The sequence below is a fragment of the Cyprinodon tularosa genome, unplaced genomic scaffold (assembly GCF_016077235.1).
Source record: "Cyprinodon tularosa strain WSP-4 unplaced genomic scaffold, ASM1607723v1 ctg645, whole genome shotgun sequence".
Taxonomy (NCBI): domain Eukaryota; kingdom Metazoa; phylum Chordata; class Actinopteri; order Cyprinodontiformes; family Cyprinodontidae; genus Cyprinodon; species Cyprinodon tularosa.
In genome coordinates this window covers 498066-520396 of record NW_024039391.1, presented here as the reverse complement: position 1 = coordinate 520396, position 22331 = coordinate 498066, and the positions used below count along the sequence as shown (strand labels likewise).

The following is a 22331-nucleotide window of genomic DNA, read 5'->3' as shown; positions in this document are numbered from 1 at the left end:
GGCGTTGAACGTCTCCTCCTAGGAGGAACGGCGGCGTTGAACGTCTCCTCCTAGGAGGAACGGCGGCGTTGAACGTCTCCTCCTAGGAGGAACGGCGGCGTTGAACGTCTCCTCCTAGGAGGAACGGCGGCGTTGAACGTCTCCTCCTAGCAGGAACGGCGGCGTTGAACGTCTCCTCCTAGGAGGAACGGCGGCGTTGAACGTCTCCTCCTAGCAAGAACGGCGGCGTTGAACGTCTCCTCCTAGCAAGAACGGCGGCGTTGAACGTCTCCTCCTAGCAAGAACGGCGGCGTTGAACGTCTCCTCCTAGCAGGAACGGCGGCGTTGAACGTCTCCTCCTAGCAGGAACGGCGGCGTTGAACGTCTCCTCCTAGCAGGAACGGCGGCGTTGAACGTCTCCTCCAGTGGAAAAGTGCTTCAGCTTGATTTACTTTAAGCAGCTACTTCTCTTTAACCATTGGGCTCCAGCTGGGTTATTTCTCAGCTGATTCTAACTTATGTCCGTCTCCATGGTTATCTCAGCTTCTAATGATCTCTGATGGTTTCTTATGGACCATTTAACAGGTTCTGTTGGTCTGAAATGGAGCTGAATCCATTTTCCACATTAAAGGGCTGCTATGTTCCCAGAGCAGAGGAGACGTTGCTGGGCTGCGTTCAGGGACTCTGTTGTTTCCCTCAGCTTCCTGACACCCAGAGCGGCGCAGCAGAATCCGATGTGACAGTATTTCATCCAGTGAACCCCCCACCCAGCCACGCCGCTGATCCTCTGTGACGTTTGTCCCCTCGTCTCCTCCATCCAGCATGGAGGATCGGTGGCAGGCGAGGAGGCGTCGGCAGGGAGGTGCTGATTGGTAAAACAGCTGATACCGATAGAAAGTGAGAGCTGGACCTCCAGTCCACCCTTGACCCAATTTGCTGCTGTTTACACGAGTAGCTCTGGTGCAAAGATCCAGTAAATTGAAGGTCTAAGAATCTGCAAAGTAATATCAGCTCCTGTCGCAGCGGCAGCAGCTGCTTTCTCTAATTAGCTTCACTCACTGTTCTTGGCTCAATGTGCAGAGAATCAGTAAAAACAGCTGCTGTGGTTTTTATTTGCGCCTTGAAAGGAAGGAAGAGGTTGAAGTGGCAAAAATGAGCAAATCAGTTCTGAGTTCCTTTCTGCCTTTAGTTAAATCTCAGAGATGAAGGTGTCAGTTGGACGCATTATTAGAGACGCCCCGGAGGCTCAGAGGAGCACCTCCTCCCAGAGAGGCGGCGGTGGAAGCATCATGGGAAGCAAACCCACAGCTGGATGTGAAACCCGGACAGAGAATCCCGCCGGCGCTCACAGATGGGGAAAACAAGCTGCAGCGTGTTCTAAACAAAAAGAGACGTTTGCTGCAGAAGCTCATCAGACAGCAGCCTTTTATTTCACACTGGATCAGAAATCTCTTCTAGAAGCCTCTGATAAAGTCTTTCTTAGACAGAATGTCCCTGGATTCCAGTATCCGTGGACTGATCAGTATCGCATGGATTCAGACTGAGCTGCACCAGGAAGAAAAACAAACTACTTTTCTTTCCAAGACATGAAAAACACAAATGATACCAAACTGTGGGGAAGTTCGATTCCTTGGTAGATCTGAAGCAAATGAAACCTTCAGGAATGAAGGCAGAGAGGCTGCTGCTCTGATTTAGACTTAGACTGTATTTAAACCAGTGAGTATTTGGAGCCAACGGTGTTTCTATAGGAGGCCTGGGTTACATCAGCTTCGGCTCTAAGAGGTGGAATGATTTAACAACCAAATGCTAACCAAAAGTTTTCAGTTCCTGTTCCGACCATAAACATAGAAATACACTGGAGGGATTTTATGTACTGGTGAACAGAAGGTAGTGGATGATTGTGAGTAAAGGAGCTGCAGCTACAGCTGGAGGGCTGCTGGTTGGAGTCTCTGCCAGCTTTGCTAATTAGGAAGCTGACATTTCTGTCAACTTCTTGCCACAGTCTGTTGGATTTAGGTCTGAGCTTTGACTAGGCCATTCTAACATCACCGTGCTATGATGGATTCCACTGACGTTCTTCTTTAAGACTGTTTTCAATGTGGAAAATTAAAGATCTTCCCCTGAAACCTATTTTGCTCCCCGTAAAACTTTCCTGAAAGATTGTTTTTTTGATTAGGCCTCATCCTTCTTAGACTTGAACAGATTTATTTTGTCATTTTCTAAACACAAGTGTAAAGAAAAAGACATTTCGTTAAAAACAAAAAACTTCTTCCCACCATCTTTGACCTCCTGCTTGGTGCTCCACCAACAAATCAACACCTGAATGGAGGAAATGTTCTTCATCTGCATCAAACTAAACTGAAGTCGTAGTTTTTGGACCAAAGGAAGAACGTTTCAGTGTTAGCATCCAGCTACAGCTAATCCAGCTAGAAAACAGCAACCAGGCTCTAGATCTGCACCTTTAGAGTAGAACTCAGCTGCCTGCGTCCTCACTAGAACTATAGAAAATAGATCAGACAGCTGCGGCTGATCTAGATGCTGCTGTGTTCCAATCTAAATCACAGTCTGGTTGGCAGGGGATCGACAGCCAGACCTTCCAGGTCCAGTGGATCAGAACCAAACATGGAGAAGCAGATTTTAGTCCATTAAAAAACTCCCAGAAAACAGTAAAATGTTTGTTTAGAGATCTGAACATGATTAAAGTTTTTAGTTTGTTTACTTTCACTTTGCAAATCAGTCATTTTAACTTTTCTAATGAAATCATTCTAACTTTTCTGTTAAATTCATCTTACCTTTCTTCCACTGAAATACATTTTTCTATTTTCCCTTTATTGTCGAGCACGTTAGCTGAACCTTCCAGCTTCTATAAATCAACTTTCTGAGCCCCTTCTCACTGCTGGGATGGTGCGTTCAGGGTCATCAGCTGTAAACAGTGTTTCCTGCTGCCGATAGTCGGCCTTCCCAGCTGGGGTTTGGATCTCTGCAGCTCCTCCAGAGCCGCTGTGTTAGATGTTATCCTCACCCAGCCTGCCAGCTCAGGTGCGTCAACATGTCCTGTTTCTCTCCTCCTGCTGCCTTCAGGTGATCGGCTGAAACGTGCTCAGAGCTGAAACGTGCTGCGAGGCGGTTTAAAGCTGGGGGGAATGTTTCAGAGCTGGACTCGGCCTTGCAGCTCTATCCCGTCTGCGGTGCAGACTGGACTGGTCCCTAATATCAGCTTTGGTTTCTGGTTCTGATGTGAAAACATGTAATGAGGTTGATGTGGTTGAATACTTTTGGAAACGCTGCATGCGGCTCATTAACCTGTGAACAGGATGATGTTTAGCTGTTTGCTGCTGATAATTACAGTTAAGAGTGATTTTTATTCTAACTGCCTCATAAAACTGAAACAAAGAGAAGCAGGAAGTCGAAGAATCAATGGCGGCTTCTCTGTGAGGGAACGTTCCTTCACCCCACGCAGCCATTTTTATTGGGACGTTAATTGTTTGTTCAGGCGGAAGCCCCCCCCCCAATGATTTAGAGGAAACAAAGGGAAACATGTTGGGAAACGGATCAGAGTTCATGGTATTCATGATCTATCAGGTCCTGGAAGCGTGATAGCAGATACAGATGGCAGCAACAGTCAGGTAGTAGCTCTTTGTTTCCCACCTGGGCAGTTTTCCAGCTCAGAAAGTCTCCTAAAGGCCCCCCAGGCCAAACGGATAACAGGTCACTTTTTATAAAGAGCCAGAGGAGGAGAGATTAGGCCGTCCCATGAGCCAGGCAGCTGACCAGGGATGATTTACGGGGCGGCTGTGGAGGCTAGCAGAGGGAGAGCCAGCTTATCCAATAGTTGGTTTTGGAAAGGCGAGCTCCAACTGCAGGAATCCAATCTGTTAAAGCTGGCAAAGCAAAGGAGCAGCTGCGGCCTTTTCTCACCCAGCCGCTAAATAAGATAAACTAAACCGGTTAGAGAAGAAGCCAAAAGGCTCCCCGCTGCGTCTCAGCGAGGGTCCGGCTATAACATTACCTCCACCACCCTAACAAACACACACAGAGACGGACACAGCAGCTGGCTGACCCTGGAAACGGCATTAAAAAGCTTCATGAAGCCCCGTTAGCTCGCTGCGTTAGCTCGCCACGTTAGCTCGCCCTCTAATTCACAGTGACAGATATGCAGATGCAGCCTGTGTGGGCAGAGCCAGAGCAGCAGGCTGGGATGGAAGGAACTACTTCCACTAATCAGAGCTTCCACATCACCGTCCTTCTAGGTTTTCCTCCCTGAAGCTGTGATGAAGCTCTGAGGATATTTAGAGCAATGGAGGGAAGGTGACTCCACCATTAGACTGCTCACATCATATCCGAGCATTTATCAATGAGTCTGTCCTTCTTTAGTCGATAAAGTGCAGCTGATGAACAGATCTGAGCAGCAACAGGCCGATTCAATGCATCAGCGGCTCTTTAAAGGGAACCAGGATCCTCAACCTGATCCAGACTTTACAAAAACTGATTCCTTTAAACTTCCACACACCAGAGAAAAAGGATTGGTTTCAGTAGAGCTGAAACTATGAATCGGATTAATCAATTATTGAAATAATCAACTCGTTTAGTTATGGATTAAACGTTAACTGGAGACTCTAAAACCTGCCTTTAGCCGACAGAGCGACTCACTCAGAGCAGGAATGAAACCATTATGGGAAAAAATATATAAACCTTTAAGATAAAAAACTTTGCCAAGGTCAGTCTGCTCCATCCAGAACTCCTCAAGTTTCTTCTGGTTTAATGCGATTAAAAAGTCTTCTTTAAGGAGCATTTTGCTTTATGAAAAAAATATTCGACAGATTACATGATTTGCAAAATAGTTTTGGAAAAATTCTAAATCTTTATAAGTCATTTGTTCTTAAAATAAGTGCATTTGTTCTTGAATTGAGAAGGTTAAACAGACATTTTGCCAATGGAGCAAGACAATTTACATTTAAAATAAGAAAATGCAATTATATTGTCTTATTTCAAGTGCATTTTATCTAAATGTCTTATTCTAAGAGTAAAAATACTCATTCCATTGGCAAATCGTTTCATTTACCTACTCAAATTAGGAGTAAATACACTTAATTTAAGAAAGTTTTACTTATTTCTAGATAGTTTTTTCCAGTGCAGTCCTGGTTTTTGGAGAAAACAGATGAGAAGTGTGCTGCTTCCTGTCTGTAGATAATTCATCTTCCAGAGACACAGAAACGACATGAATCCGCTGATAATTCGCCGTTGTCCCTTTGAGGCGGAATTAAAACCGTCACTGAGGGAATCCATGTTGTTCAGATGAATGTGAGCCTCTGATTGGTTTAAACCAGAGGTCACAGATTGACATTTATAAATTAACCTCATGTTGTCCAACGACAGTAACTAACTTCACCTGCTCCTCTTCTCCTGTTAATACGGTAAAGCCCTGGGGAGCGTCCGGCTCCAGGCTGCACGTGATCCAAATGAGCCAATGAGCTGTCAGTCTGGGTTGCTGCTGCTGCTACTTTTAGACACAGCAGGCAAACCTGTGGCAAGCCGGGCGATGGGAAAGAAGGAGAAGACCATGAGAAAAAGAGAGCAGAGAAAGTGTGGACTGCTGGAAGAACTGCGGTGAACTGGTGAAAGAAAAGTGAAATGGCGTGCTCAAAGATGACCCTGCACATTTAGAGGATGTTTGGCTCAACCTGCTGCTGTGAAGCAGGATTCTCCACCATGAACAGAATCAACAATAAATCTGGATCCAGGCTCAGAATGAGCTCCTTGATATGTGCTTGAGAATGGCTTAGTCTCCGGTTAAACCCAGGTTTAAAGCCTTGCAGGGCAGCCTAAAGCCCACTGCCAACATTAAGACAGAAAAAAAGAAAGAAAATAACAAACCGTCAGTTCAGGGGTTTGAGAAAATATGGGAATCAGGAAATTATCTATAAACCAAACTGAACGATTGTTGTTCTCTACTTCAAAAAACAATTTAGATTTTAAAATGGAAAAAGTTTCTATTTTTTATTAAAAAATTTAATGTATAACACAGACACATAAACACCTCATTTTTTCAGTGTTAAATTCTGTTTAAAGTATCAGATTATAATTAAAAATGTCTCTGGACCTTTACTGGTTGATGATTTTCTTTATTCGGACCTCGCTGGTTTCTAATTGGTTACCTCGGGTCTAATCGGTCAAATAATCCTTCAGTTCATCTAGAAAGGTCATATCATCAGCTCCACCGTTAGTCGCAGGTGTCCAGCAGGCTGAGACGAGTTAAACAACATTTATTGACCGTGCTTAGAGTTAGAATGGGGCCATTATTGGGGCCATTGGTGCAACATCAGAGTCCCAGTTGCACCCATACAGCACCAGTGGCACCAGTATGCTGCAGACCTTCTCTATCCAGGACAGAGGTGTGTTTGTAGAAGTTGAACTCTACATGCCAGGCAGAACCGTCGCCTCATAAATATATTTCCTCAAACATCTCAGGCAGAATAATCCAGCTGGAGCTTCTTTTATCCAACATGTTTACTTCGACCCAACCAGCATTTAATGATCCAGCTTCTCCACAGCTGGATTCCAGTCCTTCCTGGATGTTTGTTTCATTCCCATCGGCAGACAAAGCCCAGGTTCAGGACGTAAAATGAGCAATGCCCCCGCATCCACCCGCTGATGTTAGACCCAGAACTGATCAGGTTTGATCAGTGGATTCATTGGGAGGTGAAAGTTTTACATCAGGTGTTTTATTTCTACAGCTGCATTTGTTTAACTTCCTTATTTCAAACCTTTTCTTCCACATTCCTCCTTTAATAGCAGCTTTTTATGAGCTTTTCCTTCATGAATGTCTCAATAAATGCAGCCTCAGTCTGTAAATAATGTTAGGCGGGCCGTTGTGCAATCAGTATTTGTTTCTGGGTCTTTATTTCTGTAGAAAGAAGCTTAGAATGATGACTGGTAGCGGCTCTGTTTGTGTTCAAACAGAACCCAGGGTTGGAAAATAAAGGGCAGCTATGATCAACCTGTGGATACGGCCAGTCTATAACCAACCATTACTGGCTCATACCTCAGCCTGACTCCAACCTAAACTCAAGCCCAACTTTAAAAACAGCAATTCCCTGGTGAGGTCCAGCCATACGGACCAGCCAGTCCCCACAACGTATTAAAAGCAACAGCAGCTGAAGTCCATTCAGACTCTGCTGGTCAGGATGACGGACATCAGCTAACAGCCAGAACTCCATGGAAGGAGTGTTTCCTTCCCGCTGGGATTTATGAAGCAAAGGCTGGAAAACCAGACTATAAACCAGCATAAATCCTCAGCAGTGACTGGATCGCCCCCCCCCGATGCATCACCTCCACTCACACTCATGCATTATGAATAATGCTGGGGAGTTTAGTCAATGCATTTGGTGAAGTGGAGGAAGTTAGAAATCACTCAGCAGCTCTGTAAATAGATCTGCTCCAACGCTGATGTCATGGTTACCGTCTGGATCGTGGATCCGTTCTTCCTGCTTAAGCAAAGATTCATCCACCAGAAAGTATTCAAACCCTTTAGATGATTCCACATTCTGTTCAATGTTTTTCTAGAACAAATCACATTTGAGCAGACAGATCTTCCTGGACAGGTCTCTCTGCAGACCTTCTCACACTCAGTCAGTGTGAGGCGCAGAGTCGCTACCTGATCCGTCCCGGAAGCACAATCCGACCTGCGCATGCACCAACAGATATATATATATACGTTCATAAATAATGTAATTATGGTCCTAAAATTACTTATTTCTCTCCTTCACTCACCAAACAATGCTAATAGACATCTTTAAAAAATATTTTATGACTTTTCTGAGAAAATGTTGATGCTTTTACCATTTTCTCCTTTAAACAGCTTCTCTGACGTCATCATGGGACATCAGAGCAGTAAATCTGATTAAACAACATTTATCTGCATTCTAGTTGTTTCTTTCTTTAGATTACGCTATATACCATAATGTTAACATGAAAGGAAAACATTAAACTCAAAAACACAAAATTTATGTTTAAATCCAAAGCTGATAAAGTTAGCTCCTGGAAGTAGCATAGGATCCATTTCCTGTACAGATCGGGAATAGAAGGATAAACAGAAATGATTTAAATGCATTTATTTTATCAGGAAATACATTATTAACCTTTAACACTTTATAGTTTAGTACATTTGCTATTTTTGGGGAGGGAAAAACGTAATTAGAGAATTTTTAACAAAATAAAATTGAGGGCGATCCGGATGTATATCTGGAAGCGCAGGACGGATCGTGAACAATCGTTTCTATGCTTCTTTTTCTATGTCTGCTTCTGTCTCCTTGAACCCCAGTGGGCCTCAGCAGATGGCCGCTCACACTGAGCCTGGTTCTGCTGGAGGTTTCTTCCTGTTCAAAGGGAGTTTTTCCTCTCCACTGTCGCTACAAGCATGCTTAGTGTGAGGGATTGCTGAAGAGTCAATGAGTCGATGCAATCAGCTGGTTTTCCTTAGATAGAAAACTTTGAATCAATCTGACTGGATGATCTGGTGAACTGGAAAGTGACCTGAGATGACATGATGTGAATTGGAGCTATAGAAATAAACTGCATAGAATTTCCAAAGACAGAAATGTTTTCAGGGTTTCAGATCAGACGTGTCTGAGTTTATATTTTCTCCGAGTGTCACAGCGAAGGTGGGAATAATTATTATAACTTTAATAAAAATAAATTCCCCTTACAGCCTTGGAGAAAAGGGTTTGAATATTTATCGCCGGCATTGGATCCTGACGTTGACTGGAACTGATCTGATTCTTGAAGTTTTCCATCCAAACCTTCTCTAGACTGAAGGAAGCTGGAACATCTCCAATGTTTAAGGTTTGCTGTGACGTAGTTCATCAAGTGGAGCCCCCCCGCCCCCATAGATCCTCATATCTGTTTCAGCCAGTCTGGCTCTGACTCCTCTAACCTCAGTGAAGGTGAGGAGTTGGCAGTGAGTCAGGAGGAGGAGGAGGAGGAGGAGGAGGAGGAGGAGAAGGAGGAGGAGGAGGAGGAGGAGCTGAATGGGATGAAGAGTAAAGAGTTCAGCTTCCTCCTTTTTTCCAGCACCTCGTATTCGGCTTTAAACAGGGAAACACTTTACTGCAGAATCTTCTGTGATGTTGTTTAGCAGGAACGGAGCCTCTAAGTTTCTTATTTAGATGGTTAATTATTAAAACAGCCTTTCAGGAATAAAGTCCTGGCTGCTATAAATCTCTCGGTGTTGTTGGCCTCCATTGTTGGCAGCATTTAAACCCTCACAGGTTTTCCCTTTCAGTGGATTCTGGTGCAGGATCAGAATAATTGTGTTGAAACAGAGTGAACCTGAAGGCTAATCTGTCACTATAACACAGGTGGACCGGCTGACAGCGATTCCTATCGTCTCCTGGTGAGGTTCCCTCAGCTGAGGACCTCTGGCTGAGTGGGAGGATGTGGTGATAAGTGCCTCTGGAGAGCAGATATGTGTTTAGGTCACATTAAACCTGTGCTCTGCCTCCCATCACAGTCAATTAAAGCTGACATGGGGGGTGAGTCCAGGATGCTGTTATGGAGCAGCTATTAACAGCAGGTCACCAGCAGACAGCAGACAGCAGCTCAGGCACACACCATTCATTCATTCATTCATTCATTCATTCATTCATTCATTCATTCATTCATTCATTCATCCATCATCCATCATCCATCCATCATCCATCCATCATCCATCCATCCATCCATCTATCCATCCATCCATCCATCCATCCATCCATCCATCCATCTATCCATCCATCCATCCATCCATCCATCCATCCATCCATCCATCCATCCATCCATCCATCCATCATCCATCATCCATCCATCCATCATCCATCCATCCATCCATCCATCCATCCATCCATCCATCCATCCATCCATCCATCCATCCACTGACTGATCAGCCTGATTTCCATGTTCGTTAGTTTAATGATCTGAAATGTATGACTTTTTTTTTAAAGTTACGTTTTTAATTTTGGAGGATTTTTCTTGAGCAGTTTCTATGCTTTGGTCCTAATCGTATTCAGAGGACCAGAAGTATCAGCAGCCTGATTGTTCCCATAGCATCACCTCTCATCACCGTGCAGCCGTGCTTCTGCTCCATAGTCCTTACTCTGGACTTTATTTGCTTCCTTAGATCTCATCTTTATAATCATCCTCCTTTCCAGCCCACTCATCCTCCTCATCCCTACAGCCTTTATTTAGACGCCCTCCATCGTCTCCAGTTCCTCATTAATGGTAAAACCTTCTATATGTTTCCTAACTCTCCTGTTTCCTGCTCATCCTGCATCATAACTATTTTTATTCCACTCATTCTTCTCATCTTAGATGAAGCTTTAAGGCTCCTTCTTCAGATTATTCCTTTTCCCCTCATCCATCCGTCTAACAAAGCTCTTTTTATCCCACTCATTCTTCTCCTCCTGACTTGATGTTGGTGAACTTTAACAGCTCAGTCTCCAACTGGAGGTCATCTCGTCATCTCGCCCCAGATGTTGGGGCCTCAGGTCTTCCAGATGTTTTGTCTGGATTCTCTCCTTCCTGGCCTCTAATCAAGGCTCCATGGATGAATCCACCTCCTCCCTCATTCTCTCCATCTTAACTGATCAGACTAACTGGGTTCTGAGTTTTAATGCATGTAGATAAAAAGCCTCAGAGCCTGATTGCTTCCCCATAAAACTAGAAGGAATAATTGAGGGCAAAGATTAAGGAATTCATTCAGACCCGACTGACCTGCTGCCTTTTTTCTCCTGACATTTAATCCATATTCATCATTTACATATTCAGCTTTTTTATTGGCCTCTTTGCTAAATCAGAAAACAGTAGTTGGGGTTTAAGCTTCTCGCCACTGAGGTGCTCAGACCTGCAGACTTAATTACACTGATTTCAGCCATGCTGGTTCTTTGTGGGGGAAATAAAAAGTACGGCTCACGGAGTCTCTCTGGGGGGGCGGATTAAGGAAATCTGTACAGTGGAAAGAGCAAGCTGTTCCTCCATGTTACGTTACTACAGAGGTCTGGTTTTAATTCTCTGTGGGTTTTACTCACCACTGATTTGCCACATGGGCAGCTCTGAAGATAAATTACACCTCTTGTATTAGCAATGATTAAGCACCTAATAGGAATGGATTTTCCTGCATGATGGCGATGAAAAGACCGAGGCCAGTAAGCGTAATTGCATTGACTGGATGCGCAGAAATGGTCGGTTTTTGTCGATTAACGGGCCGCAGTAATCAGACGAGTGATAGAAGGTGGAACCAAGCCGAGCTCGTCCTCCAAATTTCTCCCTCAGTGCTTAAAGGTGAAGTCTCTCTGTGGAAACCTGCAGGGTAACAAATGGCAGTCCTCATTTTCTTTCATGCATTTTGGAACTTGGAAGTGAAAAGGATGGTTCCTTCATCTGCATAGATGTGGAACGGAGTCCAGTTGGATTTTTTGGATTTTATTTAAATAAATAACAGAAAAAAGATTTTCCTCATGAAGAAACAACTTCAATTCAATTCTATTCAGTTTATTTCTATAGCTCCAATTCACATCATGTCATCTCAGGTCACTTTATAGATCCACATCAACCAGATCATCCAGTCAGATTGATTCAAAGTTTTCTATCTAAGGAAAACCAGCTGATTGCATCGACTCATTGACTCTTCAGCAATCCCTCACACTAAGCATGCTTGTAGCGACAGTGGAGAGGAAAAACTCCCTTTGAACAGGAAGAAACCTCCAGCAGAACCAGGCTCAGTGTGAGCGGCCATCTGCTGAGGCCCACTGGGGTTCAAGGAGACAGAAGCAGACATAGAAAAAGAAGCATAGATACAAAAGGCAACTGTCAACCAGCTCCACAGGCGGCCCCGTCCAGGAAACACACAGCCAGGCAGACGAGCTGTGTCTTCCTGGCTGCCTGGTTCTTTAAGGAAAACGGCTCCTGCTTCTTCTCTTTTACTCCTTTGCAGCAAACGTCTCCATTAAATGCAGATTAGGATTTAGACTTTAAAGTTTGATTCACATTGGCAAATTATGAAGTAGAAATACTTATTCTCCTTAATGAAGTAGTAATTCTGTAGCCTGACGTAGTCCGACTCAATTCTAGTCAGAATGAGTCTGATGCTGCTCCATAGAGCTGTGATTATGGGGCGTGTTTCCAACGAACCAGGAAAAAAAATGCCTCTGCACTCAACTGGATAGACCTACAACCAATAAGAGCAACGGAGTGCGTGACGTATGTTAAGCGACGCATAGTTGTTGTCAACAAAAATCAAAGCGTGCAGTTTCACGCCTAGAATAAGAAGATGAGCCTTGATCGCGTTTCTCTGTTCCTCTTTTAAAATTAATTTGCTGTCGATATCTTCTAGAACAGACCTAATAGCAGAATCTACTCACCTCAACTCTCCAGCGGCAGCCATTGTTGTTGTCACCCAAGCGCGCTTTGGTCACGTGGTTGATTACGTTACTGTTGATCATCTGTCCATCATTGTATAAAGCCCGCCCTGACAATTTGATTGGATCGCCAGAGGGTGGGCGAGCATGCTCGCGCTACTATGGAGCAGAGCCAGACTGAACTTCCCGACCTCAAACCTTGTGGGCGGGACTAAGTTTGGAATGGCACCCAGGTTAGCAATTCTGGCTATCTACACTTAACTTGACTAATTTCTTTTTAGTCGACTTTTACTCCTTAAATATTCATGCTACTATCTGCACTTTCCATTTTTAGGCTACAACTTCTCCTCTTTGGGTGGAAAAAGGTGTTTTTGATTGAGATTGAATGAGAAGAGTAAACGTTTAGCATCCTGACATCATATTGGATCCAGGATTTTAGACAGATTACATTTATGCCGGACTTCAACATTGAGCAGAGGAAACGAGGGAAAAGGTACAAAAAACATCCAGAATGTTCTAGCTGAGCACCATTGGCCATTATATCATGAAAACAATATTTATATAAGCTTTTCCATTCTAGATAAAATGCACTAATTTTCAGCTGAAACAGGCAGAATAGCTTATTCAAAATGTTTTAATGTTATTTTTCTTTAAAACACACAAGCTATTGTACTTCCTGAGATGTTTCCCCCTTTTCATTACTTTAACTTTAATCCTTAAATTAGTTGTGAAACCAGTAATTATTTGCTTCTACTTGAGTAAAAATCTGGAGCTGATGTTAATTCTGGTATCTTTGATTCTGCTGCTGTAATGATGCTGATTGACATTTTAAAGATTGTCTATTTTAATAATAATAATATAAATATTTTCTAGTTAATCTCCATGATGTGGCAGAAACAAACATGCCTTAAATGATGTTCATGGCTTTGACTTTATTTTACCGTAATCTCAAAAATAATCCCATCAGATATTTTAGAAAGTCATGAAATTAACATTTAACAGCCAGTTGTTTTGGAAATGTTATTTATCATTTTATCAAATAATCAAAATAATAAAAACACAGTAACCGTATCGGTCAGTGTGAAAATAGTTCTGTCTTTTTAATCACTAATTTGTTATTTTAACAGAATCTATTTAAAAACTGGTGAGCAGAAGAAAAGCAGGAGATTCATGATGCAGAAGAAGAAGATTTATGAAGAACTCGAAACGCTGCTGGAAGCTGAAAACTTAGAAAGTGTTTTAGTTTGCGATAAATAAACACAGAGACGAACTTTCCCATCATGCACTGCAGATTTAAAGTCCGTTTATGAAGCAGCCTGTTAGCGTCTCTAAAGGAAGAAACAGCAAAGATTTGACCAATGAAACAGAAACTGATTCTGCTTTTCAGTTAGACTCTGAGGCAGATTGGCTCGTCTCAATCAGATGTGAAAGATATGAATCTATTTTCTGTAAATCTGGTTTCTGTAAACAATAAGTCAGACTAAATCAGATTATGTCCTTAATAAAACCTCGTAATGTTTTACTGTCTCTGTGTTTGTGAAGGAAGCTGAGCAGCAGATTGTTTTAATTCATCCTCCATTTAAAACCGTCTTTCAGCAGAGGATGTTTTTATTCAGGTTCTTTCAGTGAAACTGAGATCTGCTTCCTGCTGTTCTATGAAAACATCTTTGTTTTTTCTATGAAAGGAAGAAAAAAAAACATCTTTCCATTTTTGCATAATCTCTAACTTTATTGTTTAGAGACGGCAGCAGTTTCAGAGCGGATCTTTCTCTACATCTAACGTCAGAATGAGAAGCAGATTTCAAATTTCAGAATTCAAAACAGACGTTCCAAAATAGTAAAACAAAACTATATCAATATACTGGTGAGAAAACTTGTTTGACTGGTTTTTGGTATACGTCTATTTTCAATGCGTTGGTGAAGATTCTCAGTCATCCAGCTTATAGTCATTCCTAAAAAGTTTAAATCAATCAACTGGACTTTGTTTCCAAGTTTGAAGTCGTTTCTCTTTCATCCAGGAAGATTTTTTTAATTCAAAATGTCAGAAATAGCGTTTAGTTCCAGGTTTTAATCAAAAGCCCAACAAAGCATTTTAACATCCTCCTGATTCTGGCCAATCCTCGTCTATTTTGCACATTCAAATGGAAAAGCAAATAACTTAGTAAACCCAAATTACATGTGCAATACATTATTTAAAAGCTAACACCCTCTAGTTTCTTAAAATATAAATGAAATAATAAAAAGATGTGAGTAGAACGCAGACCAACCCGCATCAGTTCAAACATGACTCAAAGCTGTTGTTTTTTATTCTCGGAAAGGATAGGTATTTTTTGAACAGCAGTAATAAAGATATTCTTGAGAAAATGCAGGTTTAATTTTATTATATTTGTTCTACATCATGAAATAATTACATTTTATATTTTACTTTAATCTTTTTAAATGTCTTAATCAAGAGCTGGGTTGGTGGGTAGCGCCCTCTATTGGTCAGCCGCCATTGTTTTGCACTTTAACTGGAGTATGAAGCTTGGTATAAAGTATATTTAGTTATACTTTATACCATGGATGATTATTTATTAGTATAAAGTTGATTCTCTAACTTTTATAAATGTGTTTTAAACTGTAGGATTTATACTTCTACTGGAGTAATAAATATTAATACTTCCTCTGGCTACTTTTGAACAAAGAAGAAGGAAAAACATGGTTGAAAAGCATAATTAATAAAATGATGCAATGACATCACAGCAACCTTCTGACCGATGGTTTAGCTTCATTGGCTAAGTTCTCTTAGTTAGCGCTAGTAGCTCGCAGACACAAAGGGAATTTTAAAGGACGCTTTGGTTCTATTTAAAGAATCAAACTTAATACATTAAAACATAAATAATAATATTAAATTAAACCCTTTTTAAAATAACGTTTGTTTTAACTTTATAAAGAAGAGCTTAAAACACAGAAAGACCCTAGAATGGAATCAAACTAGGAACCTTTTTGCAGCAAGCGCAGCTCCACCCTGCAGCTCCATCAGCAATCCTTAAGGGGGAATTTGTCTTATGTCTTCTAATAAAGTATATGCTGAACTTTAAGAAATGAAAACGTGTGCGCTGGTATCTGCAGCTGGCAGCAGCTACCGTCATAAAATCTTGGAACATTGTCACCTGGTGAGAATCCCAGCTGCCATAAAGCCTCTCAGAGATGAATGGGTGCAGAGTTTATGGTCCCAGCTCTCTGAAGCTGCTAAATCTCCACGTAAACCTGCTGCTCTGCCTGCTTTCGCAGCCAAGCGGAGCTCCGGGACACAGAGCTGCTGGTTGATTACCTGCCAGAGAGGAGGAGGCTTGATAAACACAACAGCTCCCATGCATTGTGTTTTTGCAGTAGTGGCAAATATACTGCCTTTAGCTGCAGGCTACTGTGAAGTTCCCACCTTGGATGTAATGTAGGAATGTTTGTAGAAAAGGTCAGACTCACAAATCACACGTTGGTTTGGCAACTTTAAAAGATTTCCACCTCTTTGCAGCGTGATTAACCGTACAGCTCATTCAGAAACAAATAATCTGACCTTAGAGATTTGAGCCTTTTCCATGGAGGAAATGCCACGCTATATTTCTTCTGAGTGCTGTACTGTAGGTGTGATTATGCAAACCAAACACTTAGGCTGCGGCGATACGTCAGGCCGCGCGGCGATACGTCAGGCCGTGCAGCGATACGTCAGGCCGTGCGGCGATACGTCAGGCGGTGCGGCGATACGTCAGGCCGTGCGGCGATACGTCAGGCGGTGCGGCGATACGTCAGGCCGTGCGGCGATACGTCAGGCGGTGCAGCGATACGTCAGGCCGTGCAGCGATACGTCAGGCCGTGCGGCGATACGTCAGGCGGTGCGGCGATACGTCAGGCGGTGCAGCGATACGTCAGGCCGTGCAGCGATACGTCAGGCCGTGCGGCGATACGTCAGGCGGTGCGGCGATACGTCAGGCCGTGCAGCGATACGTCAGGCGGTGCGGCGATACGTCAGGCGGTGCAGCGATACGTCAGGCCGTGCAGCGATACGTCAGGCGGTGCGGCGATACGTCAGGCCGTGCGGCGATACGTCAGGCCGTGCGGCGATACGTCAGGCCGTGCAGCGATACGTCAGGCCGTGCAGCGATACGTCAGGCGGTGCGGCAATACGTCAGGCCGTGCAGCGATACGTCAGGCGGTGCGGCGATACGTCAGGCCGTGCAGCGATACGTCAGGCGGTGCGGCGATACGTCAGGCGGTGCGGCGATACGTCAGGCGGTGCGGCGATACGTCAGGCGGTGCGGCGATACGTCAGGCCGTGCGGCGATACGTCAGGCGGTGCGGCGATACGTCAGGCGGTGCGGCGATACGTCAGGCGGTGCGGCGATACGTCAGGCGGTGCGGCGATACGTCAGGCGGTGCGGCGATACGTCAGGCGGTGCGGCGATACGTCAGGCGGTGCGGCGATACGTCAGGCGGTGCGGCGATACGTCAGGCGGTGCGGCGATACGTCAGGCGGTGCGGCGATACGTCAGGCGGTGCGGCGATACGTCAGGCGGTGCGGCGATACGTCAGGCGGTGCGGCGATACGTCAGGCGGTGCGGCGATACGTCAGGCCGTGCGGCGATACGTCAGGCCGTGCGGCGATACGTCAGGCCGTGCGGCGATACGTCAGGCCGTGCGGCGATACGTCAGGCGGTGCGGCGATACGTCAGGCCGTGCGGCGATACGTCAGGCCGTGCGGCGATACGTCAGGCCGGTGCGGCGATACGTCAGGCGGTGCGGCGATACGTCAGGCGGTGCGGCGATACGTCAGGCCGTGCGGCGATACGTCAGGCGGTGCGGCGATACGTCAGGCCGTGCGGCGATACGTCAGGCCGTGCGGCGATACGTCAGGCCGTGCGGCGATACGTCAGGCCGGTGCGGCGATACGTCAGGCCGTGCGGCGATACGTCAGGCGGTGCGGCGATACGTCAGGCGGTGCGGCGATACGTCAGGCCGTGCGGCGATACGTCAGGCGGTGCGGCGATACGTCAGGCCGTGCGGCGATACGTCAGGCGGTGCGGCGATACGTCAGGCGGTGCGGCGATACGTCAGGCGGTGCGGCGATACGTCAGGCGGTGCGGCGATACGTCAGGCCGTGCGGCGATACGTCAGGCCGTGCGGCGATACGTCAGGCCGTGCGGCGATACGTCAGGCCGTGCGGCGATACGTCAGGCCGTGCGGCGATACGTCAGGCGGTGCGGCGATACGTCAGGCCGTGCGGCGATACGTCAGGCGGTGCGGCGATACGTCAGGCGGTGCGGCGATACGTCAGGCCGTGCGGCGATACGTCAGGCGGTGCGGCGATACGTCAGGCCGTGCGGCGATACGTCAGGCGGTGCGGCGATACGTCAGGCCGTGCGGCGATACGTCAGGCCGTGCGGCGATACGTCAGGCCGTGCGGCGATACGTCAGGCCGGTGCGGCGATACGTCAGGCCGTGCGGCGATACGTCAGGCCGTGCGGCGATACGTCAGGCGGTGCGGCGATACGTCAGGCCGTGCGGCGATACGTCAGGCGGTGCGGCGATACGTCAGGCCGTGCGGCGATACGTCAGGCGGTGCAGGCGATACGTCAGGCCGTGCGGCGATACGTCAGGCGGTGCGGCGATACGTCAGGCCGTGCAGCGATACGTCAGGCCGTGCGGCGATACGTCAGGCCGTGCGGCGATACGTCAGGCCGTGCGGCGATACGTCAGGCCGGTGCAGCGATACGTCAGGCCGTGCGGCGATACGTCAGGCGGTGCGGCGATACGTCAGGCCGGTGCGGCGATACGTCAGGCGGTGCGGCGATACGTCAGGCGGTGCGGCGATACGTCAGGCCGTGCGGCGATACGTCAGGCGGTGCGGCGATACGTCAGGCGGTGCGGCGATACGTCAGGCGGTGCGGCGATACGTCAGGCCGTGCGGCGATACGTCAGGCCGTGCGGCGATACGTCAGGCCGCGCGGCGATACGTCAGGCCGCGAGGCGATACGTCAGGCCGTGCGGCGATACGTCAGGCCGTGCGGCGATACGTCAGGCCGTGCGGCGATACGTCAGGCCGTGCGGCGATACGTCAGGCCGTGCGGCGATACCTCAGGCCGTGCAGCGATACGTTAGGCCGTGCGGCGATACGTCAGGCCGTGCGGCGATACGTCAGGCGGTGCGGCGATACGTCAGGCCGTGCGGCGATACGTCAGGCCGTGCGGCGATACGTCAGGCGGTGCGGCGATACGTCAGGCGGTGCGGCGATACGTCAGGCCGTGCGGCGATACGTCAGGCCGTGCGGCGATACGTCAGGCCGTGCGGCGATACGTCAGGCCGTGCGGCGATACGTCAGGCGGTGCGGCGATACGTCAGGCGGTGCGGCGATACGTCAGGCCGTGCGGCGATACGTCAGGCCGTGCGGCGATACGTCAGGCGGTGCGGCGATACGTCAGGCCGTGCGGCGATACGTCAGGCCGTGCGGCGATACGATATGGATATTTTTTTTACTTTTTAGGGAAGAAAAGAGGAGTTCAGATGAAACCTCAGTGTTTCATTGGCTCCTGTTCACTGAGCTCCTCCCTCCACCTCCTCAGCATCACTCAGCCTGATTATTACTCCGCCCTGTTGCTCAGCAGGTCTTGCTTTACTTGATATTTTAGAAATGTGATCTAGCTGCATTTTCACAACACAGAGAACATCTGGATGTTGGGTCTTCCAGATGTCACCCCCCCCAGCTGTCCATTCTGCAGCTGGGAGGACCAACCTGAACGTCCCATTGCTCCCCTTTAACACGCATCTAACAGCTGGAACAGGATTCCTACGAGCCTGAAGTTTCCAGACGCACTAATTGATCCATCAAGCCTGGAAGCTGGACGGCCAGCAGGACCCTGAAGGACACAGCTTCTTGCTCCTGAGATCATTTATTTAATTAAACGCCTCCTCATTATATGTGAAACTAACCCAAAGTTGAGGAAATCAGGTTGTCTGGTGAATGAATGAATGAATGAATGAATGAATGAATGAATGAATGAGTGAATCTTTGCTGTGGTCTTTGGTAAAACAGAAGCTCCTGTGAAGCAGGAAGCTCTCTGGTTTATGCTTCCTGTCACCTGCTGCAGAGTTTGACGCCTGAAGCTGCAGCCTCTGCAGGACTGCAGGCCAACCCTCTGAACTCTGAAGCTGATTGGCTGATTTCATGAAATAACTGGATGCTGAGTCATCATTTCTATCTTTAGACCTCAGCTCCTGTTTAGCTCAGATTGTTTGAGTTTGGTTCAAAGTTTTCCTGTTTTAGATGCATCTTTCAAAGGACCGTCTGACCTTTAGTCCTTTTTAACGAGTCGTCCTGCATCACTGCTGCTGAATCTTCTCTCCTCTGATCCCAAAGCTTTGCTGAGTCAGTGAAGGTTTCCTGATGTTAGGAGGAGTTTATCTTACGGCTGTTGCCATGACGCTGAGTGAAAGCAGTTGCTGTAAAGTATAACCCCCCCCCCCCCCCCCCCCCCCCCCGAGGTTGTGTTTGCTCTGATTTGGTGCAACTTTATTCCAATAACAGACGTTACAGTTTTCAACGTCTTTTCAATGATCTGATAGTTTCATCTTTTCTCCGTTCACTTTTCATCCAGACTCAGACGTCGTTTAGACATAAACCATCTCGTCTTTTCAACCAATTTTTACTCGGTGGGATTAAAGCGACTGGATGAATTCCTTGGATAGAAAACGTATTTTTTTCCAGCTGGTTTAATGAACAGTTTACTGTAATTAAGCTGGAATTCATGAACCTTAGGCTGAATCTCTGTTTACGATTAGACTGAACTGGAAACTCTTAGTGATGGTTTATCTCTTAAAGCACGACCTCCTCTGCTCTGCTTCTATTGGACGGCAGAGCCGCGTTTCATGCAGTCCACCATTACTGCAGATTGTTTTACTCTAGTTTAACAACATTTGACTGAAGTTTGATTTTCAACCATCTCTATCTGTGCAGCGCCCTCTAGCGCCTCCTGGTGTTTGGGTTGGTCTTTCTTTGCTGCTTCCTTTCCTGTTGTCTCCTCATAAGGAGGATGTGATGGATAGACTCCAGGGCCTCTGATTATTCATGTTTCTACATTCGACAACAAAACTCCACCCTCCTATCATGTCTTTATCTTGAAAATAGGGTTGGGAATTGAAAAGATTTTCACGATTCCGATTCCCTTTTCGATTCTATGAAACGATTCGATTCTTAATCGATTCTTTTTTCGATTCCAATTTGGGGGAAAAAGGAGAACAAACAGTTTGATTATCAGAATCAACTTTGTTTACTTAACTATTGCACAATCTTACAAACTCAAAAAGATCAAGATGTCCACAGGAAATGTGAAACTGGAGTAACATCTGTGTTTAAATGAAAAATGAATACAAGAACAAACTTAATAACCAACAATGTCTAATAACAAATGATGGGATAATAACCTATTTTAAATAACAAAAAATACTAATTATAAAACAGTAGTAGGGAAAATTAACAGTTATTTTGCAGAAAGATGAGCATATCTGCTTTTTCTGGAAGGATACAGGATCTTTCAGCGCTTATGGTGTCTCCAGCCGTGGAGAACACCCTCTCAGATGGGGTGGAGGAAGCCTGCACACAGAGGTAGTTTTCAGCCAGTCCAGATAGCAAGGGCAGCGTATCTTGCTTGTTCCACCACCACAGTGTGGCGCTATCCCTGCAGGGGATGGAGGGCAAGCTTTTACAGAGCTGGATTTCCTGATCTACCCTCTGGGCTAAGGAAAGACGGGGCTTTGATTCAAAAAGTGACCGCAGCTCGCTGTCTTCCTCCTCGAATAGTTATTTCCAAATTGCGTAACTTGCGTAACTTGCGTAACTTACGTAACGTACGTAAAAAACGTGACGTAAGTCGTGCTCCCCAGAGCCGGCGCTCTAGGCTCTGGTGCTGCGGGAATCGAAAAAAGAATCGTTCAGCGAGCTGCCAAACGATGCCATGGAATCGGAAAATACGGAACCGGTTCTGAACAGGAACCGGTTTTCGATTCCCATCCCTACTTGAAAATAAAACAAAAGTAGTTTTTTCAGACTGCTGACTGATTTTTCCTTCTCCTTCATTCCACCAGGTGCGATATTTGAAGAGAACGCGGTGCGAGACGATGAGGTGTTTCAGCTGGCCGTGTCAGACCTCAGTCTGAGCGACGACATCCTCCACAGCGAGAAGATCACTCATTCCATCAAACTCATTGAGCCCAACAACCCTTTCCAGGCGGTGCAGGAAGGTAGGTCCATCTGCAGTGTGGATGTTTGGCTCCTGGTTGTTGGTCTGAGATGATGCTGGATGGTTCTCCTCTTTATTCTGCTCATCACAGCAGACACTTGAAACTGATTTGTTCTGCAGAGAAGCAGAAGATGTTGGTGACAAACAGATACTTGTGCTGCTGTGGATGGAGATGCTGCTGAATGTGCTGATTACGCTGTGAATGTTGAAGTGATTGCAGCACTTTACAGGAAGCTGGAGTGTTTGTTTGCATTAGAGGAAAGCGATGCTGCTGCTTTCACTGGTTTTCTTCCTGCAGTTTTTGTTTGTTAAGAAAAACTTTCTGTTCCAGAAGCGCCTTCTCTGCTAAAGGTAAACATGTTTTCATAGGATAGATGATGCATAAACATAACTGTCAGAAACTTAATCCCACAACCCGCTGGCTCTGACCTCCAGGAGTTCAGAGACTTGGAGATGTTGAGGAGCTTCACCGGTTCGGCTCGTTGCAGCCAAGTTCTTTAAATGTTTTCTTTAAAGCGTAAAGGCTGACGCCCGAGGCGCTGCTGCAGTTTTACATCCTGCTCTTCAAAGAATCCAACAGGAAGCATGTCTGTGGTCCCACAGGATGCCTGACCTTAAGAAGCTGTAGCCTTCGGATCAGAGATGAAGGGATCAGTTGGTGGTTCTGGACAGGAGCTGAAGGATCCATGAAGTT

At 46.0% G+C, this 22331-nt stretch overlaps 1 protein-coding gene across 3 annotated transcripts in view; it reads left to right on the top strand.

Moving 5' to 3' along the window:
• Nucleotides 1–22331, top strand: part of LOC119799045 (glutamate receptor ionotropic, delta-1-like) — a 499477-nt gene that overhangs the window by 5857 nt on the left and 471289 nt on the right. For all 3 annotated transcript variants that reach the window (XM_038308725.1, XM_038308724.1, XM_038308723.1), the window contains exon 2: nt 21483–21638. In XM_038308725.1, the coding sequence (XP_038164653.1) occupies nt 21483–21638 (156 nt within the window). The remainder of the gene's footprint in view (nt 1–21482; nt 21639–22331) is intronic.